At 53.6% G+C, this 12,725-nt stretch overlaps 1 protein-coding gene across 3 annotated transcripts in view; it reads right to left on the reverse strand.

The window, feature by feature from the left end:
• Positions 1 to 388: 388 nt before the first annotated feature.
• znf609a (zinc finger protein 609a) overlaps positions 389 to 12,725 on the reverse strand; it is a 56,948-nt gene continuing 44,611 nt past the window's right edge. For all 3 annotated transcript variants that reach the window (XM_048973456.1, XM_048973457.1, XM_048973458.1), the window contains 7 exons: positions 11,065 to 11,290; positions 7,440 to 7,527; positions 4,710 to 7,011; positions 3,676 to 4,072; positions 2,799 to 3,146; positions 2,587 to 2,665; positions 389 to 2,446 (listed from right to left, as the gene is read on the reverse strand). In XM_048973456.1, the coding sequence (XP_048829413.1) occupies positions 2,592 to 2,665; positions 2,799 to 3,146; positions 3,676 to 4,072; positions 4,710 to 7,011; positions 7,440 to 7,527; positions 11,065 to 11,290 (3,435 nt within the window). In that variant the 3' untranslated portion in view covers positions 389 to 2,446; positions 2,587 to 2,591. The remainder of the gene's footprint in view (positions 2,447 to 2,586; positions 2,666 to 2,798; positions 3,147 to 3,675; positions 4,073 to 4,709; positions 7,012 to 7,439; positions 7,528 to 11,064; positions 11,291 to 12,725) is intronic.

Raw genomic sequence — 12,725 nt, forward strand, 5'->3', positions numbered from 1 at the left:
GATATAGGGGATAATTAAGAGGCCAGATTTGATTGGGCCACAGTGGGCAATTTTTTCCAGGACATCGGGGTACCAGCCCTACTCTTTCAAAGGGACCTTTTATAAGTGAGAGAGTCAGGACCTCAGTTTTATGTCTCATCTGAAGGACGGCACCATTTTTACAGCATGGTGTCTGTCACCGCAACTAAGGCACTGCAATCCACACTGAGCACAGGATGGGCTTAGCTGGTGGTCACACCAACACCTCTTCCAGAAGCAACACAGCTCTCCTAGTTGGCTTCCCATCCGAGGACTGTCCAGGTTCAAGCCTGCTTAGCCGAGTCCGGTCAGCACCGGCCCAACATGGACACTCATCTCTCAGTGACAAAGCCACTCTGTAGGACAGGTGTGATTGTCTCATAAAAAGATTTATTTTTTTTGCCTAAATGTACAAAGGCAAGTTACAGTATTGTATAAAAAAGAAAACTCAAAATGTACACTTTACATAAGAACTCTGATGGGGCTGCTGGGGGTTTGATGAACCTGAAGAACAAAATGAAACACAGCAACTACAAACAAAAAAACCTAAATAACTGTAAACATCTTTATTTCAAGTACCGACTGATACTGAACCACTGTCCACTGGAAATGAACGACACGGGGGAACGGTGGAGGAGGAGGGCGGGGGTGTCACTGCAGGAGGAGCGGGACAGCCCACCCCAACCCGCCTTGCATCCGGCACCATGTCAGATGAGTGCCTCAGCAGTGGCCCTGTTGTGGTAAAAGACTGACAGATCAATCCCATGATTGGTAAAAGTAACAGGGGAAAAATACTCAAATAAATTAAAGACTCAAGAGCTCTCCCCCCCCCACCCGCAAAAAAATCCCCTTTAGCCTTTAACCACCTCCATTTAAAAACATCCAGAAGAACAGAAACCTGTAGAAGGTGTTGGGAAGCTAAGCACATGAGCTGCTTCAAACCGGAAGCTTCTGTGTCTGAACATCACAAATCCACGAACTGGGCCATCCGAACTTCACTTCGTTGAATTTAAGAACATCTTTAAAACAGGTCTGAGAAGTGACTGGAAAGGGACTGAACTGGACCACCACCCCCCAGGAAGCTAGGCCTGCTTCCTGTCCCTTCCAGCTCCGCCTGGTGCAGGTTCCCCCTGACCCCATGGGTTAAGAAGCGAGACCTACAAACCCGAGCTACTGTCTGTACTGTGGCAGGCAGTATTTTGTGGTCTCCATGGAAACACCTGCTCTCATATGGACCCAGACAGAGCCAAGGAGAGCCTCACTCCTCCTGGAGAGGGTCTAAGAACAGACACAGGCACAAACACCTTGAGGTTCCTCATTTCCCGATGGGGGAATAATCAGGTATGGGGGTTAGTGGTGCAGACCAGGGCTACTGGGACAGGGGGGACACTTCAAATACATCATTAGCTACCATTTCCATATCATATCAACAATAGTACAAAAAAAGATAAAGGCTAAGAGAACAAAGGGTAGCGAATTCATCCGACTGCCTTTTTAAAATAATTCATCTGTACACTATATACAGAAAGCAGACGGCAGCCTCATGGCGTGGACAGGAAGCGCGGCTCGGCGCGGGTTAATGCTTTTTAGTGCTAATTACACCATGCGGGGGAGGCTGTGTTCTGGGAGAGAAAGGGATGCGTTCGACTTGGAGGGAGGGGGGCACCCTGAGAAAGACCCCCCCCAAAGCCTGCCACGGCGTCCCATCCAGGGACCAAACACAGTCTCCTGAACTGTGAAATGAATGCACTGCAGCCAGCTCCTCATCCTACTCCCGGTCCACCTCAGAGCTGGTCTTGACTGGGACGAGCCCCTGCTCACACTCATCATACCCTGCAGGTAGGAGCCAATAAAAACTAGGGGGCAGGTCACATGACGCACTGGGGGACCCAACAGGTTGAGGAGCCTCCGTGCTCTGCTTCTTCAGGGAGATGGATGGAAGGGCTCTGCTGGTGAGCTGTGTGTTGCCGTGGTTACCTCTGCACCTACATCCATTGGTCCAGTGAGAACGTCTCCCCACCCCCTCTTAGATAGTAGTGCGCTAGAGGCAGCATTAAAACCCTCTCAAATTGTAGTGATTTAATTTCTCTTCAGGGATTTGCACCCCCCCACAAATATTACTGCAAAAGAGAAACTGACTGAATGAAGGTCTTTCAGGGAGCATCTCTTCCGTCTAGCGAGTCCACCACAGTGCAAAACAGAGGTCTGGGGCCAGCTGCGTGTTGTGAGGGCAGGGTTGGGGCCCGGGGGCTCATGCGTGAGCCCATTGGGAGGAGGACAGCCTGCTGAACATCCAGGCGGAAAGCCGAAAAAATAAAAAAATACAAAATGAACACCATTTAACTGATGTCTAAACAAACTCTGCACGCGTCGTCATGTGATCCAGTCACATGACTCCTGTAAGGTTGAGGTAGCCAATCAGGTCTCCCTGTAGAACAAACAAAAGACATTTCAAAATGCAGTGTGCAACAAGTAATTTAAGGATTTCCAAGGAATAAATAAAAGCTGACTCTGCCTGGCAGGTGTGTGTGTGTATGTGCGCGTTTGTGCTCCCAGCCTGGGTCTTACCGGTCTCACCTCCTCGCGGGAGGGTACAGGGAGGGTGTGGATGCTTGCTGACTGGCAACAATGGCGGATGAGGAGAGACCTGTGGAAGTGGGAGTAACGTCATGCCGGGGCAGGGAGATCTGGGCAAGCTCACGCCCTCAGACAATCTACATACCCTGGTTTACTGACAATGCCCCAGGCCTGGCAGAAAGCAGGTGATTCTAGCTGCTCACCTGTGGCATAGGAGAGGTCATACTGCCCCGAGAGCAGTGGGTAACTCAGGTGGTGGTGGTGGGGGGGCATGATGCGCTGGGAGGGGGAGGAGCGCGGCCGCTCCCCATCCCTGTCGCGCTCCGGCACGCCCCCCCGCTCTCGCTCCCGCTCGTGGCCTGCCTTGTCAGCCGCCGTTGGTGACTTGCTCTTGTAGTAACTGGCGTGTTGGTGCAGGATGTCCAGGGCTTTGGCGTCCGGGACCCCCTTGGCACTCACCGTGGGGCTGCCACGGGCCTTCTCCCCCTCCTCTGCGGCCGCCACCTTGCCACCGTACGGCGGGAACGAGTAACCTGCCGACAGGTAAGGCCCTGTGGGGGCCACAAGGCGCAGGAAGGAGGAAAATAGACATCAGCAATAATGGCATGCGGCCTTTGACTGGCACGTCAGGCGGCAGACACTGAACAGGGGTCAGATACCCACCTTCTTTGACTGACACTGATCTGTTCCTTAACTACATCTGCAACCTTTTCAGTCACTGCTACATCACACGTGCATATACACACACACACACACACACACACACACACACATTCTGTATTTTGTGTCGGGATATGAGTATATCAGTATATTGATAATTATATCAGCCATGGAGGTTAATAATCACTTATATGGGAAACTTTACTTGCATTGAGCATACCCTAAATATTAAGTAATTTGGATTTTGACATTGTTAATTCTGGTGGTAGATCAAAAAGTTACAATGCTGGACCACCCTAACACACACAGGCAGGCAAGTGTCTGCCTCCACCAAGAACACGCTTCGTCACCCCCTTGGTGAAAATACGACCCCACAACCCCCCAATTCCAAAGTCCTGTCGGAAGAGCCCCGCCTCTCACCAGGGTAGTTCTGCATCATGACGGAGGGCATGCCGCGGTAGCCGGGATGCCCGGGGTCGTAGCCCTGTCCGTAGGGGTAGCTGTGCACATAGGGCATGTAGGACTGGTGCTGTGCCAGTGAGGAGGAGAAGGCCATGTGAGCAGCTGCCCGGGGATCCTTGGCGAGGCTCCGGTGCTCTTCTGACGGGGTGGCCGCCGAACGAGGGTCAGAGCTCTCCTTACTCTCCTCCTTAGTCATGGCCTCCTTGGGTCGCGGCCGCTCCTCCTTGCCCTTCCTGTCCCGCTCCCGCTCCCTCTCTCGCTCCTCCCGCCAGCGTTGCTCCTCTTCCTGCTGCTGCTTCTGGGCCTCGGGGTACTTGCTGGGGTACACGTAGGGCCAGAGGCGCGCCTCCGTCTCCTGAGGAGCACAGTCAGTCAGTGGCTTTCCATGGAGCTGGAGCTCTGGTCGCAGCTCAATCCAGCTTTTAATCTCTCAGACACTTCAGTGCGCTGCCACTGGAGCTAATGAGCCAAGACTGTCAGATGGTTTCAGCTGAGGCTTTTGAAGAACCAAAGGTTTACTTGCTATCACAGCAGTCTATTTCAGGAGCACAAGTCCAGGTTACATGCTCTGACTCACTGACTCGATCTGGGTCCAGTTTTCTACTCGGCAAGTCAGTGACTCACAAGCCACTTGCCAACTTCCCTAAAGCAGCATTAGAGAATGATTTTCTGGTTTATTCTGAGCCAAACCACTACTAGCATTATTTGCTTGACAAAAACTGGTTTAATGAATGAACCCGAACTGGCCCAGGCAGTTCTTCAAACACACATATATCACTATGATGAACTGGAGTCTCCGCTTTCACACCCTGAGGTCACACACAGCCCAAAACCTGTGCATCATATTCACAATAGGAAGGCCAGCACTCCAACGCAGTTCCACATGTCTATATGGGACCTTAACATCAGTACAAAGGCTGCTAGCATCACATCTTGCTGGTGAAGTGGATGGGTAGTGAAGGTGGATGAGGAGCAGAGAGGGCTATGCTTACCTGTCGGTACCACATGGCGTGGTCCCCTCCGGGCTTGGGCTCCTCTTTGCTGTGGTGCACCCCTTCGCCCAACTTTGCCTTCAGACCCTCCGACGGCTGGGCCTGTGCCTTTGCATCCTCGCCTTTTGGGATGATGACGGACTTCACAGCATCCGACGAGGAGTCCTTGGACTTGCTGGGGTGGTGGGCCTTGCCGAGGTCCGAGAGACTGGGCGCCTTGGACAGGGTCGGGGGGATGGAGGCCTTCTGCTTCCACTCCTCCTTCATGGAGGCCTCCCGCTCCTTCAGGGCTGCCTCAGTCTTCTTGTCGGCTACCGCCTGCCGCTGCCGCTCCTCCTGCTGCTGTCGATAGGCCGGGCTGGTGCTCATCAGATGGTTGTGGTAGGCCTGGTCAGGGTAGCCGTAAGGAGATACGTAGGCGTACTGGTTGTAGTAGAGCGGCTGCATGTAGACGGAGCGCTGCTGGATGACGGAGGGCTGCTGCTGGCTGGGGGCACTCAGCTCGGGTTTCCTCTCATCCTGTGGCTCTGGCTTCACCTTCACCTCCCGAGGCTCCGGCTCCTCTTCCTTCTTGACCTTCACAGGCTGTCCTCCCTCGGCCAGAGGAGCAGCTCCTACAGCAGCACTGGAGCCCCCCGGGCTGGGGTTGGCATAGCCAGGGGAGTAGTAAGTCTCATAATTGGCATAGTACGGTGAATCCTTGCTGGGAGGCTGAGAGGGGAACAAGGCCTTCTTGGCTCCTTCCCTCACAGCCTGCTCCTCTGATTTGGCCTTCATGGCCTCCATTTTGCCCTCACCGTCCTCCCCGGCATCAGATATATCTGAGTAAGCAGGACTGTTGGTCTTCACGGAGGCATTGTCAGCACCGTTCTGAGCGGCGACGTGAAGCGGCGTCAGCGGTTGGCCCATAGTGCTGCTGTCCATGCGACTGGCCACGCCTATAGAAGGGCTAGGAGCGTTGTCGGTGAAGCTGTAGATTTTGTCCGCCTCAGCCTTGATGCTGGCCAGGCGGCTCTGAAGGGGGTCTGAGGAGCCATTAAGAAGTCCCTCACTCTTGGCCCCCGAGTCAGAGGACTCTGAATATGGGCTCTTGCCCTCCTCAGATTTCCCGCCCTTTCCCTGAGGCCTGGGGCTTTCTGCATCTTTGCATGCCTCCTTCTTCCTCTTGTCCTTCTTCTTCTTATCCTTGGAGCTGCCCAGGGCTGGGTTGGCTGTTGACGGGTCACCCATCACAGTGGGCTTGGGCTGAATGGCTTTCAGCTGTGGGCTCTTGGGAATGGCCTGCACAACAGTGGTCATGGCAGGACCAGAGACTGGGCCCCCAGCTGTATAGGGTGTGACTGGGAGAGGGTAGAGCTGCTGGCCGGGCATGGCTGGAGCTATCGGCCGAGCAGATTTTATGCTCTTCTGCGGCAACTTGTCTGATTTGGCACCTGGTTTCCTGGATTTGTCCTTGTCGGAAACCTTCTTCTCATCAATGCCATCATTGCTGGCCTCGTCCGTGAGACACGGCCCATCCTCACAGCCGTCCATGGGCATCGGCCCGGTTTCCTGGTCGCCATCTCCAGGCTTCTTCTTGCTGGTCTGTTTGGAGCCAAACTTGCCAGCAGAAGGGGAAGGACTTTGAGCATCAAAGCCTCTGCCTTTAGGAGTGACGGAGCGAGCAGGAGAAAGGCAGCCCTTCTGCAAGATGGAGGCCCCGTTACAGCCGCCAGGCTCCGGGTGTAATGTCGAGTCCTCCCCGTACTCACTGTCAGCGTCCAGATCAAGTTTGACGTCGTCGTCATTATGGGCGCGCGCCTGGTGGTACTTCAGGCCGTTGATGTGCTTGTACTTTTTGTTGCAGTTGGGGTGGGGGCAGTCGATGAGGATCGGCGAGGGGCAGCTCCGGTCCAGTGGGGGTGGCAGGGGCTCTGGCTTGATCGTGGAAACTGGGGGGCCGGGGGGTTGAGCACTACTGCCACTGGAGTTGGTGCGCATTCGCTTGCTGCCCTTGGTGTCTTCCGAGCTCGAGTTGGGTTCCATGTCTGACGGGGGCTTGTTCTTACGCTTGCTGGCAGAGGACGGGCTAGCCTTGATGTCCTCTGCGTTGCTGTTGGGTGGTGTGCGGCCCTCAGAGGAGTTCTGGCTTCCCCGTCTGCCCTTGCTGTTGGAGCCGGCTCGAGTCTTGCTGTTGTTGCTGCCCTTGTTGTCAGAGGAATTGCTGTTCTCATGAACAGGAGTGTTGCTGTTGGGTCTCATGCGCTTGCCTCGGCCTCGGCCATTCCGCATCTCCAAGTCGCTGGTAGGAGACTCGCAGAACCTGAACAGGAAGATGGAGATAGCTAACTCTCCTGGTCCCTGGTCCCCCCCCTGTATAGCTAAACATAAGGGCATTAAACAAAGGGCCACTCTTAGCTGGGGGGAAGAATACAATCTCTCATAGGACTGCTGGAGGACACAGGCTGACAGATAAATCTGATCTGCTTTCTGCTAATTAGCTCAAACGGTAAAAAGAACCAAATCTGCCTAAAGAATAGACAGCATTTATTAAACTACAGTCTTCTCTCAGCAGATACCATCAACCATGTACAAAAAAGGAAGCTTCAGTAACCATGTAAGGTCGGGTTACATATCAATAGCGAATATTCAGTGCAATATAATTATATTAAGAAATATGAAATCAGTGAAGGCAATTATACTTAAATTATTAAATTAGCATTTCCTCAGTAATGAGATTTGTCTGCTTACCTTGGGGGGGCCCAGTCATGCCTGGTGCAGTCCAGGAGGGTGCCAACATAAGTCTTATTTCTCCAGGTGACGTTCACCACCAACATTCCTACAAGAACAATGAAGCAGGCTTGAGAAGTTACCACAGCCTGGCTCTGCAGGTACTCAGCCGCACCCCCACGCTGACTGACAATGCACTGAGCATAATGCGTCCATGGGGCAAGTGAGAAAGTGGGAAAGCGTTTTGTTTATCCCCTGAAGAACCATAGCTCAGCCGATCATCTGCATCTCTACCCACTGCCACTAGGGGGCAATGGACACAACAGATGCTGTGGAGGAACGGACGCGTGGGTTCACTAAAGCTGGTCTCAAACAACCAATATTCTGCTAACTGGAGTTGGTCAAAGGAGTGAAGTATGGTCAGGGGTTCCAGGCCAACTGGCTGGGAAACCCTCAACATGTAGAACAGGGTCTCACAAACAGCCAACCCATGATAGGGTCGCCTTTCTGTGGGAGGGGAGCTGTAATCCTATCAGGCATGACTGCAACATAACTATGTTAGCGGATGTGTTTGCATGCGCTCTGCAATTTGGCATGCAGTGAAGGGCAATAAGCCGATAAAGAATGAAATGGATATCAAATGGTTAACGTCGTAGACGTGCATTCTGGGAGGACTGGATACAAGTACAAGCTCCGTTCCTAGACAGAGGCTGTCACTCTGGAAAGCAGAGGCAAGGCAGCTGAGCTGAAGCTCTAGACCTCGGCATCATTCGGGGTCTCCAGTGAGCACAACGTTGGCAAGCTGCTCCTCATTTGGTTTGCATTTTCAAGAAGATGGATCTATAGAAGCAGCCAGCAGCTTTCCAGAAGAATTACCATTACATCTGTAAGCGATTTTCATTACAATTGTTAGCAAAATGGCAAATAAGACTAAGAAAACAGGTCTGTGCCCGATGGGCCAAATCGTGAGACAATTGGATCAGGCTGCCGGCCGTTTCCTGCAGAACCCTAAATACGATTCCCCTGTGCAGAGAGGCAGCCAAACCCAAAGTTATGTTCCCAAGCCCAAGCCGGATTAGGATGAGGTGTAAATACAGGTGTGACAAACACAGGCTCTATCCCCAAATGTGTGAGACAGTCCCATAGCGCGGGCCCAGCGGTGGGGGTGGCCGCAGCCCTCACCCGAGCATGGACCCTCAGGTCCAGCTCACCCCCCCCCCCCCGAATAACCGGAGCCAGCAGCAGCTATCACGCGTAACACTGTAGGAATGCTGGACGCAGTGATGCAGTGTTTACTGGCCCAGGAAACGCTGCTTCTCCTGCCCCCCCCATCCCAAACATCTATACATTCTGCTGAGTGATGCCCCTGGAGCTCACAGGGCCTGTTACACCGGCCCAGGTCTGGTTCGCATTTTGGGTCGGCATGCACAGATGCAGTCAGGCATGCGTACAGATACACAAGCAGGCACGCAGCTATGTGCTTCATGTCTGACACGTCAGAAGGCTCCTCTAAGTACTGTGGTACGTGAGGGCGATGGTAGGACGACACCAGCAGACTAGCATGCACAAGCCACACTGTCCCAGGGCCAAAATCAGCGTGTAGATAAGGACACCCATGTGAGGATGACGTGGCTCAGTGGGCTAAGCCTCAGTGCCTGTGATCAGATGGTCGGCGGTTCAAGCCCAGCCTCGGCATATCTGTGGGTCCTTGAGCAAGGCCCTTAACCCCCACAACGGGGGCTTGCCCATCATGGCCAAACTTGGCGAAAAGAGTATTATGAAGTATTATTATTATTTATACACAGTGTATTGGGATAATGGGGGTGGTGAGTGGCTCAGAGGGTCTCTCTGCCTATGATCAGTTGATGACAGATTTCAGGTCCAGCAGAATAGGCGTTGTGGGGGTGTGGGAAGGATGGCTGACCCTGCGCTCAGAACCCCCAACTTCACTCACCTCTATAAGTGTGTGTCTAAGAGCAAGATAGAATATGTGAACACCAAAGAGCGCTGAAGAAAATCCCAACGCATTTCATCATCAGCACTGCAGAGAAATTTAAATCCTGTGCACACCACCCCTTCAGCAACCCTGGCTAGTGAGGGGCTTCCTGCTAACAGCTGTGTGTAGCAACTCACTAATGACACTGAATAAGTCACCAAGCCCCCCCGGGGGTCAAGCAGGACACTTCCAAAAAGCAGCTCCATTAGTTAGATACAACCATCCCCCGCATGCTCCCACTCTCGGCCCCAAATCGAGGACAAGCCTGCAGAGAATGATCTCTGACCCCTCCCTCACCTGCCAGGCAAAGCACAGTGGGCCCTTATGGGCCTAGGGGGACACTGGCAGTCTCAGAGTGCTTCTGTGAAGAGGCAGGGACACCCCACTCTCCAGATCACCCTGAGGTCTGCTGCAGGGCTTGGCGAGTGCGCCTGACCGGTTTACTGAGAGAAACACCAGGGAGGTGGTAGAGAATCGCCATGGCGACGGTGAAGAGGTGGAACCACACCCATGTACAGTCAGAGAAACCCAGCCACTTCGCAGGAGCAACATGAACGGGTGGGAAGAGGTAGAAAATGAAACTGGGGGCAACTGTAAATGCGGCACGGGGGCTTAGCGGTGCTGCGAAGATTAACTACAGCCCTGCTGGGGTTACAGGAAACTGGCAGTTTGATCTGTATTCCTGTCTGATGCACAGCACCAGGGAAATGATTCCTCCGCCCGACAACGCAGATGCAGCATATCGGAGGCGGAGGGATGCGGATTCCTCTAAATGACTGTGCTCAGCGACTGCCTGGTCTCTCTTGGAGAGCAGCTGGCATACGATGGTGTGAGAGAGTATGAGAAAGGGAGAGAGTGTGAGAGAGAGCGAGCGAGAGTGGTTTGCACAGCCCTCCGCTGGAAAAAGCCTTCTCGAAGCATAGCGATTCAACAAGCGAGCTGACTCCGTCCAGGCAGAGAGGACAGGCCCTAATTAAGGAGTGCCAAGCACACGCCGGCGAGGGAGGAGGAGCGAAGGTGCTCTCTTGTCCAGCCGGACATGTCAGGTAACCAGCTGCAGCGATGGCTGTCCTCCTGGCCCAGGAGGATTCTGGGCACAGTCTCAGGGAGCACTGCGAAAACCTGAGAAAAGGAACTACGTGTGCTGCGAGATGCAGGCTGTTCGTGCTCCGGACAGTGATGACATCTGAGGCCGAAGATCACACTGATATTACAGTTACTATGGCCTACTGATACACGGCGAAATGGCGGCGGGGCAGTGACTGCGTCCCTGCAGAGAGCTTCTCACAGTACCTCCACAGTATCATAGGCTTTAAATCTGTCACTATCTACTAGTGCCGTTAGCTGCTATTAGCATATAATTAGCGGTCACTGTATGTGTTATTTAATGTGTAAATTACGCTTTCCATATTTCTGTTTACAGAAACCACAGACAACTGTAAATAACTTGTGTATAGTTGCTGAACACAATAGTTAATGAGTAGCATGGGTGTGTATTTGCACATAAATTTCAACTGGATGTCATCATCGCAGGTTCCTACCAGACAACCTGTGCAGGCTATAAAGGGAGCAAAGAGCTGCCTCCAAACTGTCATCAGTGAGGTCACATGATCTGGGCACCCCCTCCTCCCCATTCCCGCGGGCCCTTACCGTCCTCAGTCTCTTGCCACACGATGCCTTCCAGGTTGACGCTGGTGCCCGGCTCACATGGGCCCAGGCACTCCGGCTCAGTGGCCAGGCCCACATCGGCCGTGTTGACCGCCACGGAGCGCGTGCGCACCATGATCTGCTCACAGGGTGAGGCGATGTCACCGTGGGACACCGGAGCCAGCAGCTGCAGTGGGGGAGGGGCGGGGGTGGAGACCGGAGACTCCATCTGTGGGGAGAAAGGGAGTAGAGAGATCAGGTTAAAGCCTTGCAGATATGAGCCTCTCTGTGTTCTGGTCGAGAAAATGGAACACGCGGACGCAGCCCGAGGCTGACGGATGGACGGAGCAGATCTTACTGTAGTCACACTACACGAAGCAGCTCTGCTCCAAGGCACTAATGATGACACGGAGCGTAAGGTAACCCTACGGCAGCTGGCGAGATTCCCCCCAACCCCACTACTGGAGGAGGATGATCCCACTGCGCTCATCACCCCAGCAAAAATAAACTCACAGCCCAACTGACCCGGTTGGTTTGGGGGCAGGTGGAGGACAGCTGCCACAGGTTGATCATATGCTTGTGATTATGAGTTTGTGTATGTGGCGTGTGTGCGTGTGAGAGCGTGAGAGAGAGATAAACATCAGGCCACTTCCACAGCACACAGATGACTGTTCAATTCTTAGCACCCATAAGGTTCATCCATCCTCACAAGGCTGAACCCCATCGCTCAGGCTTTAATACCCTCCTCACGGCCGAGGCCTTCCAAACCACACTGTTAGCGTGGATTACGGAGTCGTTTGGGCGGTTAGCTTCTTGGCTAAGGGAAGACAGCGTGGTGTCCTTCCTGCAGTGGGCTTGGGGGAGGGACAGCATGGAAGTGGTGGGGTACACTCCTCATCTGTGGATTCCAGACTGGAATTAAGCGGTTTCTGTCCGACAGGGAAAAATCCGCAGAAATTTTGATTAAGGCGGCAGCCCTTTGCTTCACGCCCAGAGAGGTACTCTGAAGTCATGACATCTGCCAGGATGGTTTCAGCCGAGCACCAAAGATCTCCGAGCCAAATCCCGACTGACAAGATGAAAGGGTGCGGCAGAGTTGGGTGCCGCAAGACGGCTCGGCGGGGCCAACGCTGCCCGCCCTCTCCTTTCCGCACGAGCAGGCGGGGGGCATATAGCGAATCATTAGGGACCAGTGGCACGTGGTGTCATTTTCCACCCATCTTATCCCCCTAATGAGTGCACATGTTTGCTTTTGGACACCCCCTGCCAAGTTTGCAGCTCTACTAAGTAGAGTGACACCGACTGCCTCTGCAAGGGATGAGCAATCCACTGAGTGCGGCCTTTACCCTGAGGAGAGCTTTACACCACACTGGATCTGCTGAAGCTGGAGTAGCACTGATCCCTGGAGTGAGAAAGGTCCAGGGGTAACTCGACGAGCCTGGGGCCGCAAACCTAGACAGGAGCAGCAACGATGCAGCTGCGCACTGCTCCAGTGAAAAACATATTCGAACACCTGGCAGTTCCTCTGCAGAGCTTGGGAGTGCAGGTCATGTCACTAAATTAGGGCCCAAGGGAATCTGCTGAGGAAGACTCAATGGGCCGATCAAATCTACATGAGGAAGGAAATGCAGACACCAGGGAGAGAGAGAGACAGTCGGGTGGGG

Source organism: Brienomyrus brachyistius, chromosome 13, assembly GCF_023856365.1.
Source record: "Brienomyrus brachyistius isolate T26 chromosome 13, BBRACH_0.4, whole genome shotgun sequence".
NCBI lineage: Eukaryota > Metazoa > Chordata > Actinopteri > Osteoglossiformes > Mormyridae > Brienomyrus > Brienomyrus brachyistius.